The sequence below is a fragment of the Lampetra fluviatilis genome, chromosome 23, assembly GCF_964198595.1.
Source record: "Lampetra fluviatilis chromosome 23, kcLamFluv1.1, whole genome shotgun sequence".
Classification (NCBI taxonomy): Eukaryota; Metazoa; Chordata; class Hyperoartia; order Petromyzontiformes; family Petromyzontidae; genus Lampetra; species Lampetra fluviatilis.
Genome location: NC_136297.1, coordinates 10,288,531 through 10,311,215, shown reverse-complemented (window position 1 = coordinate 10,311,215; position 22,685 = coordinate 10,288,531). Strand labels below are relative to the sequence as shown.

Below are 22,685 nucleotides of genomic sequence, written 5' to 3'. Positions count from 1 at the left end.
ACCCACCTACCCACTCGCCCCACCCACCTACCCACTCGCCCCACCCACCTACCCACTCGCCCTACCCACTGACCCATCCACGTACTCCTCGCCGACCTCCTCACTCATCCGCTCACCCACTCACTGATCCACTCGCCACCCACCCACTGCTATCACACATAGTTACGTGGCCCATTGTTTGGAGTTCTCTGTCGCACTTGTGAGAATGTTTGAGTGTCCGCTTCTGCATTCGGTCCGTGGTTTGTTTTAAATTCACGAAGGGCCGCATCATTACAGCTTGAATCGATGCTGGTGAACTGCCAGATGATATAGGCAAGGACTCTTTCTTTAAGCTGTGGCTCCGAGGGTCAATGGGTGGTGTACAGGAGCCTGACGATACTGGCGACAGCAATCCTCTGACTTCTGCTGATGAGACACTATGTCGAAAAGCAGTCCAGAATCTGCTCATACTCAATCAATGCTGCTGAAAAGAATGATTATTCTTTTCCAGACTTCCTTTGGGGGCCAATGGGTGGTATAAAAACGACTTACATTTTTTTTACGTAGAGACAGATCTATAAATAAGACGTGTTATTATCTGCGTGTCTATTCTGTTATTTATATTCTCCATGACAACGCTCATGGTTATTTTTTGTTATCGACGGGTGGGTAATGATTACACTCACTCGCGAAGTACACACCTACATGATAGGACCTGTTCGTTTATTGGTTTTTCGTTTTATGTTCATTGGTTTACTTCACGGTGGTACCGTGGACGTGGGTGGTGCCACAGCGGGCTGCCGCCGCCCGTCATTGACAAGCGCCCCAACAGGAGATGACCGCCCGTCTGGTGACCCTGCCCTCAAGAGTAATCTCACGGTGCTGGCTCCGACACTACTGAACGATCAGGCTCTCCGATAGTTACCGGGAGAGGCACAGGGTGGAGGGGTGGGTGTTTGTGAGAGGCAGAGGGTGGAGGCGGGTGCTGGTGAGAGGGACAGGGTGGAGGGGTGGGTGTTTGTGAGAGGCAGAGGGTGGAGGTGGGTGGTGGTGAGAGGTACAGGGTGGTACAAGGTGGCACGGGGTGGTGATGATGGGTCGAGGTGGACTGTGGTTAATGACACAGTGGGAGAATGCTGCTGCTGCCAGACAGAGAAATTGTCTTGGCCTTGGCAAACATTTACTTTCATGAATAAATCACATCAGCGGCTCCTTGCGCCATTTGTAATATGTAATCTCATCTTGGAAATATTAACTGGCTACCTCATTTTACATTTTACCGTGCAATACAATAGCGCTGCAGTAAAGCAACTTGCGGGAGGAGCTGTGTGGTCAGGGGTTGGCGCGCACTGCAACCCGAGTTTGATTTCCGAGCAGGGCTGACATCAGCGGTGAGTGAAATCTAAACAAACGCCTGGAGACATACAATGACCGTGGCAGAGTGATTAGTGAACTCCGTTATGGACCCAAAGCAGCGACCTGAGTTTGAATCCTTGGCCATGGCTAATATCAGTGGCGAGCGATAGCTAAACATATTCTGGGCCCAGACACCACCCACCCCCGCCCCTCTCCAACTCCCCTTCACCAACCCGCACTAGCCAGAATGGTGAAGTATGGTCAAACAACCCGTGTGGTCGAAACGGCATTGTGAGACATTCATCCAGCAGTGGAAAGACACGGGCCGTAAATGAGCATTGTTACGATTATAACTCGCGTCCATATCTATTGTCCATATCCAGCCAACTGAACATAGCCAACTGAACATTTCCATCTGTACGGCCAACATTGCTTTGGCACGTGACTGGACCAATGTTGGTCCAGTATGCTGGCAAAACGACAGAGTGTGGTGTGGTACGTGTGCGCGTGTACGCTTGTTTTGTGTGACGTGTGGCTTAGCGGTTATTGCTGGTGCTGCATCTGTGATACCAGCGCTTGCTTTGTGACTGCCCGACATTGTGTGCTTATGCCTGCGCATGATCGCTGGTGTTTGCGTACGGTACTTGTTTGTTCACGTGTTCGTGTCTCGGTGTATGAAGACATTGTGCGCATGCTTATTTGTGCGCGCACGAGTGTGTCTGCGTGTGTGGAAGTGTGTTCAGTACCAGTACCTGCATGCATGCGTGTGTCGTTTCATTTGTGTGTGTGTGCAATGCATGTGTGCGAACACTACAATGCACGTATGTTTACGCTGCATGTGTGAGAATACCACATTGTGTATCTACACATGCACGCAAAGCCCCTTTTTATCAATCCGCCGCTGCATGCGCACGGCTCCCCGTGTCTTCTAAGTCCTTGATGGTGTTTTTTGACCGTACTTCACGTGCTGCGCGTGCACTATGTGCTGAATTTAAAGCCCCTCGTGTGACGGTCTTGGCTGTGACGACGGCCTGCACCTGTCCCGCACGCGCGCGCGTGCTGCACGTGCACGCGTCTTCGTTTGCACGCGCGCGTTTGCAGCGCGCGTGTCTGCGCATGCGCGTGCGTTGCTGTGTCTACGTGACTGCGGTCAGACTCTGGCCAGCCGCCCCCGTCTAGGGAGCGGTGTCGTGTGAGTTCACGTGGCCCTGTTTTGAATTAGCGCTGACGCACACAGCTCTTGGCAGGCCATGTGGGCGCTGCATGCATGTGCGCGAGTGTACATGATGCGTCTGTGTGTTTGTTGTTTGTTATTATTAGTCGCGGCAACGATAATATTTTCACGATCCCATAGCTCGAGAGCGGCTGTGTTGTGTGCGCTTCCACGCTCCCGTGCGCCCGTACGGCGGCTGCCCTTGGGTTGCCGGATAAGGGCTCATGGTGACCTCTGCGGCGGGTAATGCCACGGGGCCGTCGCGGTGCCTGTAAACAGCTCGAGCGCATCGGCCCAAACGCAAACAATCGCGCAGGCTGTGGCCCCGATGGGCGATCCAAAGTTTATTGTTTTTGTCCGAGTTTATAATGAGGGGGATTTGGATTATTTATTTAGGGTTGGCTCTGTGTCTACTTTTTTGTTCTGTTTACATCGGCACATTTCCTGCCTCGGTCTCAGAGCCGAATCCAGTCTGGGTGATTCCGATTATGCTTGTGTAGCAGGGTGTGGTACACAAAAGGGCAGAGAGTTTTGCCTCCCTTTGTTTGGTTGTTACGGAAAGCCGGACTGGATTGACAACTCTTGTTTTAGACAGGCGCCTCAACCTTGTCACATCCTGAAGTTTGCGATTTGATTTGTTGAATTTTTCCAGCAAGTTCCATTTGTTCGGATAAAAGCTCTTTGGATAATCAATAGGTTTTATATACATCCTTGCAAACAAATAATCCAGCCAGTGAACAGGATTAAAATGTTTACTTCCTTTCCAATATTTTTTCTGGACGCAATTAACAAATGTTTACGTGAAGTAAGGCGCATGTGACAAAGTCTGTCCAGTCACGGACCGTCTTAATCAGCTGGTCTCGGGGTTGCGTGTGGTTATCGCACCTCTTCTAAGAGGTTCCGGCCAGCGTGGAAGAGTAGGCCAAATACCTCCTAGAGGCGCTCTCTCGAGCAAATAATTGCAGATTGGCGCTCTCACCCTTTACCCTGACTTTGTGCCTCTCCCATCAAGCGCTTCTCTTTCTGCATCTCCCCGTGCATTGCTTCACTTTGGGAATTTCCTCCTCCCACCAACATCATCATCATCACCTTGTTCAGTCCAAAAACAACTTGTCAACTCTTTATCAGTTACAACCTTTGGCAGTGCTGTTTGCTGCTGCCCGATTGATATTCCGGGCCTTTTAGGGGGGGTGCCTAGGCTCAGCAACGGTGTTTTTGAAAAGAAAGTTCCTACTCATTCCTTGTACTCAAAAAGAAACACGAACTCCACCATCGTACACAGTCTTGGGGGTTCGCTCGCCTTGGGACGGCCGAATTGTGCCGTGTCTTGTTTAAGCGAAGTCGGCAAGTGAAAGGCGACCTTTAGACCGGTTGCCAATCAACGTGCCCTCCCGAACGACGGCCTTCTCCAAAACACAAACAAGTGCCGGGGCTCAAAATAGAAAACGTCAGGATGGGCACGGTTGGCTACGTACGGTGCGAAAAAAGTTTCAACACACATGCAAGATTCTGGTCGGTGACAGCTTCTGCCGCGTTAACTCAACACCCTCCCCCCCCTCCCGACACGGTCTGAAGAAACGCACAGCGTCTCTGGAACCCGCACCAATCGGACGGGAAGGAAACGGCAGTTGTTAATTTAACAAGAATGCAAATGGAAAGCCGTTATCGTTCAATAGCCGGGTGCGTTAGGCAATCACTTGGTTGGGTTAAGACAGTTGGCGAAACTTACACTAGTGGAGGAGGGGGGGGTGGAGGCAAAGCGCAGCTTCTGATACAAGTACACTGCTTTGGATATGAGCACAGTTGTCCTGAGCACAGCAAACCCTCTCATAGGGTTTGCTCATCCACAGCTTTTGCTTTCTACGGCCAACTCCATTTTAGGGAGTGTTTTGCTTCGTGTGGGAGGAAGCTGCGAGTACCTAGAGAAAGCCCACGCACATGGAAGTTCACAAAACTATTTGCTGTACTGCCATCTTCTGGCCACCTGCTTGCGGTGCAGGGGGTTTGGGAGTTTGAGGATTTCGGCGGAACTTCCCTTCTGTTTAATCGAGTTGTGCTGTCGCCGTCACATGATCACAAGACGCAGGATCCTTTCAGATGTCTTGAAGAGCAGTGCGAGCCTTCGTGTTAGAGAACGGAAGCGGATGTCACAGAGCTACCTCTGAGATTCCTTCTTCAAGTGAACTGTGGCCGACATGCGGCAGAGGGCAGCACGTCACACTCGCTGTGCGTACGAGAGTGAGGTTCATCGCGTAAACCTTTGCTTCTTAAGCACTCTCTTGCAGGTGTGCGCCGCCACACCTGATAATTAATAATCATGGAGTTTCCACCACCGGCCCAACGCCGACGTTGGAGATGAGCGCCGACTGAAAGTTGTCATAATGTGAGGAGACTTTCGACGGCAAATTGTGCAGCACGGTCTCTCGCAAGGCACACACACACACAAAAGAAAACACGTCCCTTAAGAAACACACGGTGTGGTGCTCACCTTAGTCTGGCCTACCTCCTGCCTGTGCCCCCCCCCCCGTCCCCCCTCAGGTGGACATCATGCAGGTGTGCATCCTGGAGCTGAAGAACCGAGCGGAAAAGCCGCTGTTCCACCTGGAGCACTACATCGAGGGCAAGTACCTCAAGTACAACTCCAACTCGGGCTTCGTGCGCGACGAGAACATGCGCTGCACGCCGCAGGTGACGCCCGCAGCCTTCGCACGCGCGCGCCCACATTGCCCCCACACACACGCGCGCGCGTGTGTACCCGCTCAACCGCACACGCCAAGACAGAGATCCCCCCCATGTAGCATTTACAGATATTCTTAGTTTTTTTCGGTAAAGTCACGTAGGTAAAAAATTTAAATATATTACAGACTTCGATGGTCGTGGCGTCACGTGGTGTTGACGCTGTCCCCGTGCGTGCGCGCGCTTCTGCCGTGCGCGCTCCACCCAGGCCTTCAGCCACTTCTCGTTCGAGCGTTCGGGTCATCAGCTGATCGTGGTGGATGTGCAGGGCGTGGGCGACCTTTACACCGACCCCCAGATCCACACCTACCAGGGCACCGATTACGGCGACGGCAACCTGGGTGAGCCTTCCACCTTCCACCTCTCGCCTTCGCACTCCGCCAGTCTCGCACGACAAATACTTACGTGACCAGGTCCCTCTGCTCAATCCGCGGCTGGATGAGAGTGCCTCCCGACGCCTGTGCGTGTCGTGAGGGTTGTTCGACCGGACCTCACCACGCTGGTCAGTGCATGCTGCTGTAATGTTGGTGTCAATCTGTAAAGTTTATCATCATCATCATTCACTGGACGACTGTAAGAAAGGGCTTCATAGCTCATCGGTTTCCTCCAGGATAAATAAAATATTCTGATTCTGATCAGCCTCTCGCGGTCCTGCAATGTAGCGATCCACACCAGCGCCCGCGGAGCAGGTCGCTTGCGTGACGAATTTCCCAAATGTTGACATTCGTGAGTGGCCAACAAGTTATAATCGGTCTGCGGAATGAAACTTTGACGGAGGTGGTGGTGGCGATGACAAGGGGAGCGCATCTGCGCACAGCCTGTATGTATGTACGTTGAACTGCTTCCGCACCGTACATAGCCAACCGTGCTGATCGGAGATGCCGCGCACCCCTAACCCTGGACCCCCCGTGTCTCCCTCCGCGTTCCCGTCCAGGCGTGCGTGGGATGGCCCTCTTCTTCCACTCGCACGTGTGCAACCGCATCTGCAAGAGCATGGGGCTCACCCCCTTCGACCTCTCGTCCCACGAGCGCAGCGCGCTGGAGCAGTCACTCAAGCTGCTGGTGAGCGTCGCCGCGTCGCTGCCCTTGTGCCAGAGGTCGCAACCGGGTACCCGATACCCGGCTACCCGTACCCGGCCGGGTACGGGTAGCCGTTTGCGATCCTGGTGCGGCCGGGTACGGGTAGGCCGTGAGTCACTGGTGAGTAACCGTTTGTCACTCATTTCGGGTAGGGTACGGGTACGGGTAGCGTACGGGTACCCGTACCCGGCCGGGTACGGGTACCCGTTTGCGACCCTGGTGCGGCCGGGTACGGGTAAGGAATCAAAACGCGCGCATCTACATCTGTGTCCCCAGCAATCGTCGAAGACGGTGCTGCGTGGCTGCGAGGAGGTGTGCGGGAGCCCCCGCATGCGCTCGCTGTCGGACGGGCGACCCCCGCGCCTGCCCCGCCTCTCCGAGTCGTCCATGACGCCCGAGGAATCGCCGCGCTCCTCACTGTCCTCGCTGCACGGCATGCACATGTCGTTCAGCCCCCCCGAGCACCTGCTGGGCCGCTCGCCCATGGGTGAGGCCGCCACCGCCACGAAATCGCCCATCTCACCTGCATTTAGAATGAACGTGCGTTTTAAAATTTTTAGCTGATATAAAAATGGCGATGTTAACTCCCTCGCCTGGTACGCAGGAGGTCGTGGGTTTGATCCCGACCCTGACACTTGCTGTATATTTGGAGTTTGCATGTTCTCTCTCTCCCCATGGTCATGTGGAGTTTTCTCCGGGTTCTTCGGTTTTCCTTCCACATTTAGAATCAACAACAGGCGTTTAGAGTTGAGCTTTAATTTGTGATCGCCAGGTCGCTCCGGAAAAAGAGCTAGATGGCTCAGTGGGCCTTAACTGGTTAAAATAAAAAAAAACTGTTGTTTATAGTTTCATAATAATAATAGTTATCTCTTTTATATAGCTCATTTAATATTGAAATATCTCAAAGCACTGTACGTAAAAATAATTTTACACTCGCAAGTATCGATACAATTTAAGCGAAATAGAAAGTTGATAAAAAATAATGTCAGTGACTACTTTCGAAATTCCAATTAAATGAAGAACTATGATAAAAGCGAGTAATAATAATTGTTTCGGAGGCATCCAATCTGACAAGAAAAATAGTTTTTTTAATATTAAGCCGCAGGCAAAGCCTGTACAAATCTAGGTGAGTTTTAAGACGTGATTTAAAAAGTTAGCACCCCCCCCACCCCTCCCGCAGCGAAAGGAGGGCTGCTTCGGCGCTGGTCGCTGCGATTGTCGTCGGTTTACTTGGTTTAGTTTCGTTGAACCAAGGAGGGGAGTGGAACTCAAGAGACGGAGATAGTCTCGCTTGGAGTTACTCGGCTGTAATGGACTTACACCGCGTTTGGGTCGTTGACCGGTGTCGATGATCGGTGTTATTGAAATAACGTTGAACAACGCTGATCGTTATGTAATAGTAGTTACTCACCCCCACAATAGGAATATATGGAATTTCCACGTCTGGTGAGCGTGGAAACGAGCACGACTTTTTGAGTTTGACCGTGAGTCCTGGTCAACGCCATCACCGTGATGATTGGGCAGCACGGATCCAGTTGAATAGTTGACCCAGTCCTGCCAATCGGTCCCGCGTTCATTCAGCCGGCGTGCGTCCGTGGCCTCCGCCCTCTGCTCCGGGCCCCCGCCGTACGCTTTCGTTTTTGAGTTTGGTTTTGCGTTTCGCGCAGGGTGGACCTCGGTGTTTGACGAAATCGACAACAGCCCCGATCAAGATGGAGACCGCGAGAGAAAGGTGCGGCGGCGGCGGCGCACGCAGCCCGGCCAGAGACACCACACCTGGGTTGCAAAGCGATAAATCTGCGTGAGCGGACATGTCGGAGTGTGCATTGTCGCGAGCGGTAGTGCGGCGCTTGGCGCTACGCTGCGCTACGAACCCGGCGTCCCGAGTTCGATTCCCGCTCACGGCCAACACCGGTGACGATTATCGTAACCGGTCCCGGGCCTCCCCTAGGTCGACTCAGCCTCAAATGAGTGCAGTGTGCAAACATCGCCACTCGGGAGATAAAGGCGGCCGGGCGTGGTGTTGGCCACCTTACCCCCTGGTGCGCCGTGCCGGCATTTGTAGGTGCTCACTAACAGCACTTGCCCAAACAGTCTGTTAAAAGCTATGTGGAGGGGGGGGGGGGGGTCTTTGTCTTGTTTTCACGAGCCCCAACGTCGTGTATGCAGGTGTCCGAGAACAACGGCGACAGCGGCTGCCCCAGCGAGAGGAAGAGCGAGTCGGAAGGAGACATGCACGACCAGGTGTGTGTCCCTCCGCGCATCTGCACCCACGCGCTGCACTATCAACACCTTGCGCCGGCGGTTCTCAACCCTGGTTGGGTCGTGGGGGTGGAGTGTGATGGGGCTGGGCTGGCGAAGGCTGCGGGCACGGTTGCCTTGCAGGACGAATGCACAAAGCGTCTGCGCAAAACGTCGGCGCTGTCACGGGGCGACAAAACCGCGTCGATTCACAGAGCGTGGGACTTTGATTGCCCTGCGATGTGTTTTCGCGGTTGTCCTGCCGAGCAACACGCGGCCCCATCACGTTGTCCCGTGTGAGATATTTTTATATATATATTTTTCCATTTCATAAATAAGTAATTTTTCGAAGAGGCGCCCTCGAAACTAGCAGCATCGTGGAGGTGTTCCGTAGCTGGGACTGGCTTTACTTATTTCCCCCCCCCCCCGTCTTTGCGCAGAAACCGGTGAACAGGATGAAGAGACAGAGCGAGTCGGATGAGGATTCTGTTCGGCGGGTGAGTCCCGCTCGCCGCTGCTTGCGCCCACAAATCTTCGACGTTGATTTTATTTACCTTACCATACGTAGCCAGACCAAGTTTACAGGTTGTGGTTGGGGTGGACGGACGTTTACAACTGCCCTGTGTTTTGTTAGCAGACAATCGTGTTGTGCCTTACTCATCACTCATAAAATGTATAAGCAGACGATGACACACCTCCTTCCAATACACATACACACGTGTATGTCCCTCCACATTATTTATAAAAGTGTAGATATTTTTTTACACATCCCATCTTCTACATTCAAAGTTTAAAATAATGCATTGCGTTGTGCATCTCTGAGTAAACTACTATTGACATTAATATTACACTTAACTTTGTAGTCGATGCAATCATCCCTATTTGTTTTGTGGGGTTAGGCCACGTGGTGGCTGTTTTATGCCAACATTCTGATGGGGGAGGGCTAATGACACGTGGCGAAAATATTGATTAGCAGTGCACTCGTTTACGTCGGATATAGATTCACCCACGTCTCCAGACTTTCAGGATTGTCCCCTACTGAGCGCTTCACAGCATTACGCGCAAGTACGGATCTGGACTGTAACCAGCGAGGCAGTCGATGCAGGACAAACGAGCCGGTTGAGATTACACAAAAGATAACGGATTCAGAGAATCGGTTCGAGACTTCCGACTCTTTAACGCGGGCCGCGAATTCTCCCCGCGTGCGTTGTAGCGCTGCCCTCGCTCGCGACGCCGCCGCCGCGTGGCCTTGCCGTTCTCTAAAGAGAACGCCGCTGCACGGCGAGCGATCCGCCGAGTGTGCGCGTTGGCCGCCGTGATTCACGCGATGCCCTGCGCGCGCATCTGTGTGAGCAGGAGGATAACAGCCCCTTGCCGGCCCCTCGCCACCGTGTGCCCCTCCCCACGCAGGTGGCAGTGTCGCGCGCGTCGTCCATCGCTCGTGCATGCCCCCCCCCGACTCCTCCAGTCCACCCCCCACCGCCCCCCCCCCTCCTCCACCTTGGGGCGCACTCCCCACAACCACTCCCGGCCCAGACCGGTACCCACCCATTGTGTCAGTCTTGCGCAAATATTAAATGTTAATATCGACCCAAATCGCGTTGCTGCGGGTGGCACGTTTGATCGATTCCAATGTCGACGTTCGGTCGTGCGCGATCAACCACACAGGCCCTCCCCGTCCGCGACTGATCCTCGCTCTCCTTGGGTGGGTGGCGGGGGTGGGCGGGTTTAGGAAGAGGAGTGCGCCCCACCCCCGGGTGTTGACGGATCCTCGATCGGCCTTGCGCCGGGGATGCAGGCGATCGCCGCGGGTCGCGCCGCGTGTCGCCTTCCGGCGCCTGTGCCTGACCGCAACGCACGACTGCATCTCGTCCGAGGGTGTTCCTCGACCCGTTTTTAGACGAAGGAAACGCTTAACCGACGCCGTCTTGTTCGGTCGAACGATAACATCGTGTGTGCACTGTTTTGACAAATCATCGAGGAGCTGACGATGCATCCTCCCATGCGGTGTGGTTTTTACTGCACGGTTCCCCCGTGTGATTGTTACGCCTCGGGAATTAACAAACGTTATTTTAGCTGCTCGGAGACTTGGAGTGGGTCCGCGTGCTTTGTGTTCTTCGGCAAGCCCTAGTTGGTTGCGCAGTTGCCGTCGTACGTGCGGCGTGTTGCTTGCAATCGTGTTTGTCGTGCGAGTTTTTTTGCCTGAACCGTGACTGCTCGACCCTCGCGACTCGTTCTCAGGAGCATCCTGCTCGGCATGTTTTGCGAAGTTTCCTTTGTTGCTGCGTTGACGATTGGGTTCGTTAAAACGAGTACAGGCGCAAAAAGCGCGAATTTAAATCATACATGCGGAGGTACAACAGCCTGTAGAGAACACTGATCGTACGAAGGTGACCATTTCTCGAGAATAGTTGAAGGCTCCTTGTGCCACGTTGCTCAGCGCGTTTACAGTGCGCGGGCCTACCAACGTGTCAAAGCCTTAACCAATACTAACTTAACAGATGTGGAAGTGGAGGGACACGAACATTTGCGCTGTTTTATCAGCTGACGATCGTTTTGTGGCATTCTCTCATCATTTATCAAATATGTATACACATGTCCCTCCACGTAAAAAATGACACGTCGCATCGACTACGCTGCCTTCTGGGAGTCATTTTCCATTTTGTTTTTGCAGCATTGGTTCGACACAAGCATAACTCTGGACCGGTTTCGACATCCAATGTCCCATGAGTCGAGCTTGCTTCAACCGATGCTAGAGAACTGCCAGACCTTCATGGGCAAGGGGAGGGGGGGGTGGGAAGAGGGGGGACCCCCTTTTTGGTGATCGACGTTCGTTTGACGCGTCGTCGTAAAGCCGCGTGCTGTTGCGTTGCCCGTGCCCTGCAGGACTTCCGCTGCAGCATCAAGTGGGACAACTTCCACGCGTCGCGCGCCCACTGCCACCGCCCGTCCAGCGTCTCCATGGAGGTGAACCGCCTGCAGAACCTGGAGATGCAGGGCAAGATCGGCAAGTCCGTCCTCGGCAAGGTGCGTCGTCCGGGAGCGCCGCTGCCGGGTATCCACCAGTTAGACAAATTATCGTGCGGTGAGAATGATAATAACGACGGTGGCTTCAACTGTTGGCACTGGTGGTGACACTAGTTTTGGTGCTGGTGTTGGTAGCGCTGGTGTTGGTGGTGGTTACGCTGCTGGCGGCCGTGGTTGTGGAGGCGGTTGTGGAGGTGGTTACACCAGTGGTAGTGGTGGTGCTGGCGATGGTGATGGTGGTAGCAGTGGTGCCGACTCCAGTCGTGCTGGTGGTAGTTACATTGTGGTGGCGGTGCTTGTGGCGGTGGCAGCGCCGGTGTTGGCTGATGCTGGTGGTTGTAATATTGATGCTGGCTGTAGTGCTGCTGGTGATAGTTACATTGGTGGTGGTGGTGGTGGCACAAGCGCTGTGGTTACGTCACCGCCACTTAGTGGCGAACGGCGGTTGTTGTTGTTTGTTTGTTGCTAGTGTTAGCTACGATAGTGTCGCTGGCGGTTGTAATAGTGGCAGCTGACTCTTAGCGAGTGCTGCTGCTGCTGCTCGTGGTGGTTGCGGCGGCGCCGGTGGTGCTCGTTTTGACGACGCCCCCCGTGGCGACGCCCAGGTGCACCTGGAGATGGCCAAGTGCCACGAGGCGGGGCGCTTTGGCGAGAAGGAGGCGCCGTGGGACCGTGAGGCGGCGCTCTTCCACCTGCGCCACGCGGGGCTGTGCGGCGAGATGGAGGCCATCCTGGCTCTCGCTCGCATCCACCTGCAGCTGCCGCACGACGTGCTCGTCGAGTTCACCATGGAGGTCGGTCGGCCGGGCGGTCCGCACGCTCACCTGCTCACCTGCTCGCTCGCCTGCCAGCCACCCGCGCTCACCTGCCTGCTCGCCAATCTAATCGCGTCCCCACTCACCATCCCGCTCACCTGCCTCCTCATGTGTCTTCTCACTTGCCTGCTCGCCAGTCTCAACACCGACCTGCCAGACCCCCTGTCTTGTCTGGTAGCATGCTCACCTATCCAGCTAATCGGCTCCATCACCTGTCAGCCCGCCACCTCATTCGCCTGTTCACTTGTCCACGTGCCATGAGACCCACCCGTCCATCTACCAACCACACCGACTCGGCCGCCCACCCGCTCGCTGGTCCCCTCACCCATCCGCCAGCGCCTACACTGCTGCACGGTTGGCTACGTACGGTGCGGGAGAAGTTCAACGTACCTACTTGCATGCGTACACGCACGTGCCCAGGTTGCCTCGCCAAGTCCGGCGAACGGCGTGCGTGCGTACGCGTTCCGCTTTTTCCGCGTGCAGGAGTCTGAGGAGAACACCACGCTCGGCTTCGCCTTCATGCTGGAGGCGGCCGAGGCGGGCGACCGCCACTCCATGCTGTTCGTGGCACGCGCCTACGACACCGGCACCAACCTGGGCCGCGGCAGGTAGGTAGCCGCCCCGGCGACGTGGCAAACCGACTTTCATTTATTTTTTATTATTACTATTATTATTACCATACATTGTGCGGTAGTCGTAGTTGGCGGAGCGTATTGTTGTCAGTGAAGGTAACCTGCTGCGGTATTAACCGGGGCAAGCTGCTTGGCTCGACAAATGCGCTACAAGCCCGCGGGGTGAACGCGGGTGCGATGGCCGAGCGAGGGGCCGTCCGTCATCCGTGCCGTCCGTGCGTGCGCACGCAGGAAGCAGGACTGGCACGAGGCGCTGCGCTGGTACGAGGCGGCGCTCAACATGACGGAGTACGACGAGGGCGGCGAGTACGATGGCACGAGCGACGACCCCAGCTACATTCTGCTGGCGCGCCAGGCCGAGATCTACATGGCGGGCGGGCACGGCGTCGCCTGCGACCCCCAGAAGTCGGGTGAGGGGCTCCCGCGCGCGCTGCCGGCTGCTGCCCGTGATTGATGGGACGCGCGGAGGGCGCGCTACGAAACCCGGCGGCCAGAGTTCGATTCCCGCTCGCGGCCAATACCACCGACGATTATCTGAACCGATCCCGGGCCTTCCCTTGGTTGACTCGGACTCAAATGAGCACCTGCCGCTGCATAAGGAGATAACGGCGACCGAGTGCGGTGCTGGCCACCCACCGTCTCGTGTGCCGTTCTGGCCTTTATAGGTGTTACTTGCTAAAACCACTTTGTCTGTGTCTGCCGTGGTGTGCGCGTGCAGGGGATCTGTTCACCAGCGCGGCCGAGGCAGCCATGGAGGCGATGAAGGGGCGGCTCGCGAACCGCTACTACGAGCTGGCGGAGGAGGCGTGGGCCGGCGTCGAGGAGTGACGTGAGACTCGCACTGATCAACTTCGATGTGGTTTGTGCGGTGATGCAACTGGCGGGGGAGTGGTGGCACAGCGGTCGGTGCGCACTTTTCTGCGAACCCGTCGAACTGAAATCTATTCCCAGCCTCGGCTCACGTCGTCGGTGGCGAGTGGTATCTGAACCAGTCCTGGGCCCCCCCCCCACCTCCTTCACCAACCTGCCCTGATGTGTGGTCAAGTATGGTGATCAAGTAGCCCCCCACGATTGACACGGTGGGGGTGGGGGGGGGGAGACCTTCTAGAAGTGGATTGGCAAAGAGGTGTTATCATTATCATCGTAATACTCTCCATTAAAGTTTATTTTGGTTAACCAGGTGAGACAACATGACGTCAGGATGAGCCATTACAAGAGTTACACGGGGGTGGGGGGGGGGCATTAAGTCTGCCAGTGGGGGGCAATGATTGCTGCTTTGTGTACGACGTCAGGGGGGGATCTTTAACGTCCACTGTAACGCAAACGGCGCGTAGTGTACCGTCATGGTTGTTGCACCAGCAGGAACGATCAACGCTTCCGCCCATAGTGTCGTGCTACACGGCACTGTAAACCAGTATTCGTAGTCGTTGGCTTAAGGGTTTTGTAGCTTTTATTTTTACTTGCGAGGACAGACAACATTTTTTTGTTTTTGGTTTGGCCATGTTTGTTTGTTTTAGTACGGAGTTAGAATGATGGCTTTAATCTAAGTTGTATTGTGGTTGTTGTTGTTTGACTTGCATCCCACTGGGATTTTTGCACACAGCGTTGATGTACGGTGCTTTTTCTGGAAGATTTTTTTTGCTGTTTTTTCCTGGATTTTTCTGTTTGCGCATAGTCACTTTAAGATGTTTTCTTGTTCATGTATTTGATTTTTGTTTGTTGCGGTTGCACCCGATTCAAGAGCCGAATGGCTCACAGGGATATACCAAATAAATGAAACTGAAACTGAAGACAGGCGGACGTAATATTTCACATGCGCCATGGTGAAGGTGGCGTGGGGGAGATCCATGCTGCAGACTCTGTCCATCTCATTGTTCCTCTGGTCGTGTGTCCCGTGCAGGAGTCGGAGGACGGATTTCATCCAGGGTTGACGCTGGTGCTGGCAGGCCAGCGCGACCGCTGCAGCCGGGTGGTCTGTGTGCATGTTGGGTGGTGGTGCGGTGAGCGTGTGTGTGCATGGTGAGTGGGCGGTGTGTGTGGTGAGCGGGCGGTGTGTGGTGAACGGGCGTTGTGTGTAGATGATTCGTGCGTGTGTGGTGAGCGGGTACTGTGTGTATTCAGCGGGTGGTTTGCGTGCGTGTGTTGAGTGGTGAGCAGGTGATATGTGTGTGATGAGTAGGCTGTGTGGGAGCGGATCCACGTGACTTCCCGCCCTTGACTTCACCTCTCCCCGGGACAGTTCCATGGCTGCGGGAGGATGGGCGGGCGTCGTTAATTATTTGTGAATTCCTGCTCTTGACCTTCAACGGATGGGATTTAACTTTGTCTGATGTCGACATTTTGCCTCTTTTTGATTTCGTAGCACTTACCAGAAAATGTAAATGAGGGTTTACGGTACTAATTGGCGAACGCATTTCAACCTTTCATTTGTTCAACCGCAGCATCAGCTCCGATGTTACGTTGCCGTTGACCTTGCGGCATTTGCTTTTGCTGTCGCGCCGTGATTCATCGGCATTCGGCAGGATGACTGGTTGTATTTCTTGGCGCTTAAATGAGGGTTCGACGCAGAACCGTAAACATTGCACAGTAAATTTGAAAGCACTCGTGAGTACGGTACGGTCATAATGTCGATATCACACGACGCGAAAGCCCCCCCCCCCCCCCGCGCGTTTATAAGACGCGAGAATGAGCCGCCATCCGACGCTATCGAACGTCTCAAGACCCCGTCAACGGCTTAGTTTACAAGAGCAAACGAGGACTTGGGAGGCTGAGAGAAGAGAAAAAAAATAATAATAAAATAATAGCACATTGAGAAACCCGCCAGCTTCTCAAACGTAGCCCTCCCCAGGCGTATAGGCCGCTAACTTTGACAAGGTGACCTCGACTTGTTCCACACCAGCGTCCGCCGGATGTGTGGATTCCGGTGGACTTTTTTTTTATCGAGAGAAGATTATCCGGGGTAAAAGATATACAGTGTGTACCAAATACTAAACGCATTGATGAGCTGCGATGAAAGCAGATTGGGAGAATTCCGTTTTCGGTTTCTCGTCGCGTCTGCTGTCATTAACGAAATCGCCGAATACCTGGAGAATTTGATCTGATAGTGATTTTAATGTGTTGCTGTTTGTCACGGAAGTTGTTACGTTACGTCATCGTACCGTACTTCCCGACGGCGAGAGGCCCACAGCAATCGTTTTGCTGATTGTTTTTTTTATTGGAGAAAATGGTTTACTTATCGGTCGCGACTCCTCGTAGCCGACGGCCCTCGAGAAAGTGAACCCTGGCGTCAATAACCCGAACTCGGCACGGCGGCACCCGCGGGCCGTCGTGAAATATGCAAGACTTGCCGACAATCCGAGGCGCCGAAACGTCCCCCACGCAGCGGCGAAATGGCGCCGCCCTTTGCGAGGCGTCGCTCTCGCGCCTGGGAGGAGGCGAGAGACCTCCCGCTCTCAATCGGCGTTCGCCGTCGGCCTCCCACCGAATCCCCTTCTGTCCTGCGTCTTGGAGCACCGCACGCCTCTCACCGCCGTCGCTGGCTGAGAGCGTTGGCTCGGCCGTTTCGTGACGAAAAATGTTGGTGTTTTTATTTTTTAATGGCCTGGGATTTTGGGTCGAAGTCGAGGTGATACGGAGACGAGCTAGGGCCCCACAAACGTTAACCAGTCCATTGGTTCGAATGAGGTCCGTCTAATTCGAATTTTAATGTCGTACGGTATAATGACAGCTTGCTTAACTCTGGTGGCGGTTTGTGGAGTAGGAAGGGGGTAAAGCCCCAGCGTGTGATTTTTGGCTGCTCTTTGTTGCCGATGTTGGGTTAGGTCTCACGGAGGAATGGAATATATTAGAAGTTAAACGGCGCCCTCCCTAGAGAGACTGAACGCGCTGAAACGCAATGGTGCAAACTTCTTCCGTGGGCTTTCTGATCGCAGGCCTGAGCCCTCGCTCTGTATCGCGAGTTAATAACGCAACCTCTGACTTCGTAAGTTCAAGTTTATTTTGTTTAAACAGGTGAGGAACTCAAGAGTCCAAGAGAGTATCATTTGCATGAGTGACCTGGGGCAATTAGTCTGCCAGTAGGGGGCGATGATTGCTATGTATAATCCCAATTGGAATTATCCGTGTAAACTTTCATACAAAACTAGAACTCGTTTCAGTAATTAGCCAGAAATATTCGAATTTGACAAATTTGGACCCTGATGCCGGCACACAATGGCCTTGCGAATTATTTCAGAGGAACTTTTAACGCCCACTGATTATCACCACCGCAGCGATAATCAGGGCGGCCGCTGGATTTTAACCTTGAATCTCTCCGCAACGAGCGTGCGAACACGCTACCGCTGGGCCAAGCCACCACCGCGAAATGTGATGTGTAGCAGTGCTGCTTCTCTGGGTCTGTGCGGTGGTGAAGTTATAATTATGAATGCACATGCCAACTCTGAAATATCGGCAAAAAGAAAAATTCCCCCTCAAAAAATGGAAAGGCCAAATGGAAGGAATGTTGGTTTGTGGCAGAGCATATTCGCCAACCATTGGTGTCCCTAACCAACGAGTCGACCAGTTATCACCACTGGCCATCCCACTGACCATAGCCATAACCAAATAGCCAATGAACCATTGGTACCAGCCCTGCCCCTCACCCCACCACCAGCATTCGCCAAGATCCCGTCTGACTTTTTAGTCGCTTGTCAGTGTTGGGTGTTCGCAAAGCTAAAAAGCCACCACCATGTTGGTGGGCACAGGGTGCTGTAGACCTCCCAGATGGCCGCATCGGGAGTGCGTCGTTTCTCACCGTGCACCCATTCGGTTACCATGTTGGGGTGGGGGGGGGTCAGAGTTAATTCTGCTGCCTTTGTAATTCATGCCCCCCAAGGCCCGACTCCAGCTCCTCTCAGATCGTGGGGTGTGGGTGGCGGCGGCGGGGGTGGCAGCAGCAGCAGCTCGGCTGTTGTCTGGGCCACCATGTCGGTGATAGTCCGCTCAGGAGGGTGAATCTGGGTGGGCCACGGGGACCTGTGCACCCCCCTGCTACAGGGCCTAATGCCACCCCCCCCCCCCCCACTTTCTGTCCTTCTGGTGGGCTTCGTTGTTTCTGCTGGCGTTAGAGTAGTTAGTTTTGTGTACTGTTTGTGGTTATTTTTGTTTCACCAAGGTGCTTTGCTTTGTGATTTTTTGTTTCCGCTCAAGTATGAATCCTGTGTTTGATTCTGAGCCACGGCTGACATCAGTGGCGAGTGATATCTTCCACCCATTCACCCCTCCACCCCAAACGCGTGGCGGGGGGAGTGTGTGTGTAATATCATTGTAATTAACATTGTTTTCCACGAAACTGTCAAAAGGCGTCTGCCTGGCGAGCGTAGAAGAGGCCGCCACAATCCGTGACCCTGAACAGGGGGGAACTCCCTCTCGTGGAGGGAGAAAGACGTTGCAGGGCTGCACCTTTGTTTCCCCCCCCCCCTCCTTTTCCGTGAATACTGTTGAACGTAAACACGCCTTAAGCTTCTTTTGTGCAAAACGTAAACAAATGGAAATGCCCATATACACAAAACGTGCAGACTGTTCACTGATTTTGCGTACTCGTAGTTTTAACGACTCCCCACATCCTGTGCATTTGTAGGGGTTTGTTTTTTGTTGTGCGCGCACGGTATGTTCCGAAGTGTTCATGATTCTCCAGGCCGCTATGATGTGTGCGTTTACAAACCTTACGAAGGTTTCTGTTCGTACGGCTGACCGGTATTGCCATCTCCGTGGTGGTTGGCCGCTACGAATCTCGTATCGATCTTTATTCGAGTTTTGCATGTGTGTGCACGTGTATTAGCCCATAATGATATATATAGAGAGAATATATAGAGCAATTGAATTGTTATCAAATATACAGGGTGATCCATCTATCGGATACTCCCCGTTAACATAATGTGATTTCAAATCCTCTACGACGCCTCCCACCTCAACGTGTCGTCCATCTCCACGTGTCTTCCACATCAACATGTCTTCCATCTCCACGTGTAACCTACTCTCATCTCCACGTGTCTCCCACCACGTGGCTGTCTCAGACCTCCACGTGTGTCCCACATCAGCGTATCACCCACCTCATCATGCCTCATAACCTCCACCAACCTCGACACACTTATTGAATCAATGAACAACACTTATCTTGTTCACGTAGTCAAACATCGTTTTTACAACATTCAATGGTCAGTTGAGATGAACGCCAGAGGATCATTCGTATAAATCATCATGACATATATAAACGAAAGAAAAAAATCACCCTGTATATAGCAAAATAATAACGATGATTGAAAACCAATGGACGGCAATACCAACTCACGCGTCGTTTGTGATTAGAGGGGTGACAGAACTGGGAATTTTCGTTTGTGCTGTGAACGAGTTGCAGCATCGCAGACGGCGCGCGCCTTTGCACGGTGTGAGTCGCGTGGAAGTAGTTTTCTTTTTTTACCCTCCAGCTTGTCATAAAAAATAAACAATTGACAACAGCAATTGCCCGGCATGTTGGTGAAACTTACCGTAACCTTCGATGAGCACGGTTGGGCTACGTGCGGTGCGAAAGAAGTTCAACAAAGAGTTGCAGTGCACACACACACACAGCTTCCGCGCTCTGTATATGTTACGTCGTAATAAAGTTTCACAACGTGTGGCTGGGTTTGAAACGAACGACTCCCAACGTCTCTGCTCTGCACAGAATGATTCTTGTGTGCGATTGCAATTTTTTTTAAACAAAAACATTAACGCAGCATATCCCAGAGCCCGTGACGAGCACTTTCACACGGGAACCCGTGGGGGATGTTGTCCACACTTCACCACGCTAGTGAGTGAAGGTTGGAGTGCAGAACAACGGATATGTTGCACTGCTACCCCCATACGACCGGTGTACACGGTGGTCGCCCATACGAGAAGGTAGGTAGGCTCGACGCCTGCTGACCTTCCGAGGTCTTGAGGAAGTGGGCGGGGGCATTCCGAGTGATTTTGGTCACAGGTTCTTTCAATGATGACGTTTTAATAAACATTTAGTGGTGGGGGACCGCGTGTATTTCAGAATCGGAACATTTATCCTGGAGGAATCTGATGAGCTATAAAGCGCTGTATTTGTTCCACATGTCCAGTAGTTTTCACAGATATAGAGAACGTAACCGCAGCAGGTTCATGGCATTGTTCGATCACCCTTCGGTTAGGGGTGGGGCGCTTGAGGTCAGCGCGAGGCAGAAAGGGTTCGTATCACCATGCGCCCGATGGTGAAGCACCATCACGGAGTGGCGGGCAAGGAACGCGTCCACAGAGGGAGACCGAGAACGTTATTGACCCGGACGGTGGAGATGGAGCGATGGAATTGTAGAAATAAAATGAAAATAACTCACGACGTTTCGAACGCAACACAAGCGCTCATCATCAGGTGGAAATTGGGCAAAACACAGCGAGGGAACACACAGAGGGACATCGCACACAGGGAACGGCAAACTGCACGGAGGCAAATATAACAATAAGATGGGAGACGCGAACGCAACAAACATTAGAAACATAACACGATGAAAACCAGTAGGCCAACAACACAGACACTAACCTGGTCGACGACGTATTTCAAAAGACTGCTAAATTTTGTGTTCATCTTCTGGGCTGAGCACACCAACGTGAACAGAGGACAACGATCCATACTCTACAGTAATTTTGTTTCTTGCTGTGGTTGTCCCACCTGATGACGGAAGCTTGTGTTGCTTCCGAAACGTCGTGATTTAATTGAGTTATTTCTATTTTTAATTCTTTTTTTTTATTTTCACCTACATGACTTTACCGAAATAACCAAAGATCCTTGCAGTCACGAAAACGTTAAATCTAGAATGAAGACAGACACGAGGTACAAGGTAGCAGAGATACATACACAGAGAAGACACGCAGGGAAAGTAAGTACAGGTAGTCCCCGACTTACGAGATTTTCGACTTACGATGGGGTCGTCGTAACGCATCTCCGTCGTAAGTCGGGGACTGCCTGTAATTGTTTTCATAGAAAAGCGCGGAGTTTGCGCAGGGCTCTCTGCGCGTATCCACGCGCACTTTGGCCGTGACTTTTGATACAAAAACATCACCGCATCGATTTGGTAGCCTCGATCATGATTCTGATCATAAATATAAAATGAGTTCCACTTTGCGGAAATCAACAGCGACCCCAGTAAAGATGCAACATTACATTTTTCTTATCTCAGTTAAAACTTAATTTCTATTTTTTACTCTAATTTTTACCAGGTAAGGCCCCACCCACTGAGTTATGATAGCTCTTTTTCAGAAGCGACGACCTGGCTATATCACAAATGATGACTCAACCAAGTGGGCTTATCGTCCTGTAGAAATGTACAGCAGCCAAACGCTCTGAACTCGTGACGCTGATTCTTAACGTGGACCACGGGGAGAGAGAGAAAGTCACGCAAACTCCACATCGGTAACGTTTTAGACCGCTTCAGGGTGGCGCGGTTGTTTAACTGCGCGTTCCATACAGAGAGAGACATGGGTTCGATTCCCGACTCGGCCGCCTTTCTGCGTGGAGTTTGAATTCTTCCCGCCTCCGTTCTGCGCAGCGCCGGATTAAGTGCGTAGCCTGTAGCATATGCAGCAGATACTTTTGCTACGAGGTTATAATCCGGCACCGGTTCTGCGTGGTCTTCCTCCGGGTTCCTCGGCTTCCTCCCACACTTCAAATAAAACTCAAACCTATGAACCAGGTGAGGCCCACCGAGTTATCTAGCTGTTTTTGTTTTTTTAAAGAAGCGACTTGGCCACAGATGAGAGCCCGACAAAGTTGTTTATCGTGTGGACATTTATCGCTGCCAACTACAGTAGCCCAAACGCGTGATTCTAAATGTGGAGGGGGGAAAACTGGAAGACCCGAAGAAAAATCCACACGATCACGGGGAGATAGAGAGAGACGCAAACTCCAAATATACAGTTTAACACGGAGGATTTCGCGACCAATATCATCCATAATGTGCAGGGTGCTTCAAAAAAATGTTTAACACTTCTGAGAATTTGCAACGAGGCCACAATAAATGTGCCTCCTGGGCTCTGAGACCACCTGGTGAAGATTCCAGGCACATTGTTGACAATGATGACGAACACGACTTTAAGAAGCTATTAACAGACATTTGTTATTATGTTACAGTGTATTATCCGTTGTTTTTTCATTAAAAACGATAGTCCCGTACAAGTGTTAACATTTTTTTGAAGCACCCTGTACATAAAACGTCTATGAATGAAGGAGGTTCATGGATGTCCACAATTGGCACGTGGTCGTGGTACGTGGTCGTGCCACGTGGGCTCATCCGCGGTGAGAACTTAAAGTGGCAGCGGGCGCAGGGCCTCTCCATGTGGTAGCGTGGCCGAGCGGTCTAAGGCGCTGGATTAAGGCTCCAGTCTCTTCGGAGGCGTGGGTTCAAATCCCACCGCTGCCAACTGGAATATTTTTTTAAACAAAATTTATATTCACTTTTGTATCATATATATTCTTTGGGATGATTACAGCTACATTTGTACCAACAACAAGAAATACATTAACAATCGTGCTGGTGGTTTTTTTATTTTCATTGCTGTTATTATATACACGCG

General features: G+C 52.6%; 1 protein-coding gene and 1 non-coding gene across 4 annotated transcripts in view; both read left to right on the top strand.

The window, feature by feature from the left end:
- The window catches only part of EEF2K (eukaryotic elongation factor 2 kinase), a 40,850-nt gene extending 21,121 nt beyond the window's left edge, over positions 1 to 19,729 (top strand). For all 3 annotated transcript variants that reach the window (XM_078867173.1, XM_078867171.1, XM_078867172.1), the window contains 13 exons: positions 5,087 to 5,236; positions 5,493 to 5,625; positions 6,219 to 6,346; positions 6,641 to 6,851; positions 8,032 to 8,096; positions 8,534 to 8,608; positions 9,046 to 9,102; positions 11,492 to 11,632; positions 12,238 to 12,426; positions 12,931 to 13,055; positions 13,311 to 13,489; positions 13,798 to 13,908; positions 14,980 to 19,729. In XM_078867173.1, the coding sequence (XP_078723299.1) occupies positions 5,087 to 5,236; positions 5,493 to 5,625; positions 6,219 to 6,346; positions 6,641 to 6,851; positions 8,032 to 8,096; positions 8,534 to 8,608; positions 9,046 to 9,102; positions 11,492 to 11,632; positions 12,238 to 12,426; positions 12,931 to 13,055; positions 13,311 to 13,489; positions 13,798 to 13,907 (1,563 nt within the window). In that variant the 3' untranslated portion in view covers position 13,908; positions 14,980 to 19,729. The remainder of the gene's footprint in view (positions 1 to 5,086; positions 5,237 to 5,492; positions 5,626 to 6,218; positions 6,347 to 6,640; positions 6,852 to 8,031; positions 8,097 to 8,533; positions 8,609 to 9,045; positions 9,103 to 11,491; positions 11,633 to 12,237; positions 12,427 to 12,930; positions 13,056 to 13,310; positions 13,490 to 13,797; positions 13,909 to 14,979) is intronic.
- A 2,720-nt stretch (positions 19,730 to 22,449) lies between these two features.
- Positions 22,450 to 22,531, top strand: TRNAL-AAG (transfer RNA leucine (anticodon AAG)). Its single transcript has one exon. It is a non-coding gene; the product is annotated as a tRNA-Leu (tRNA).
- Positions 22,532 to 22,685: the final 154 nt, after the last annotated feature.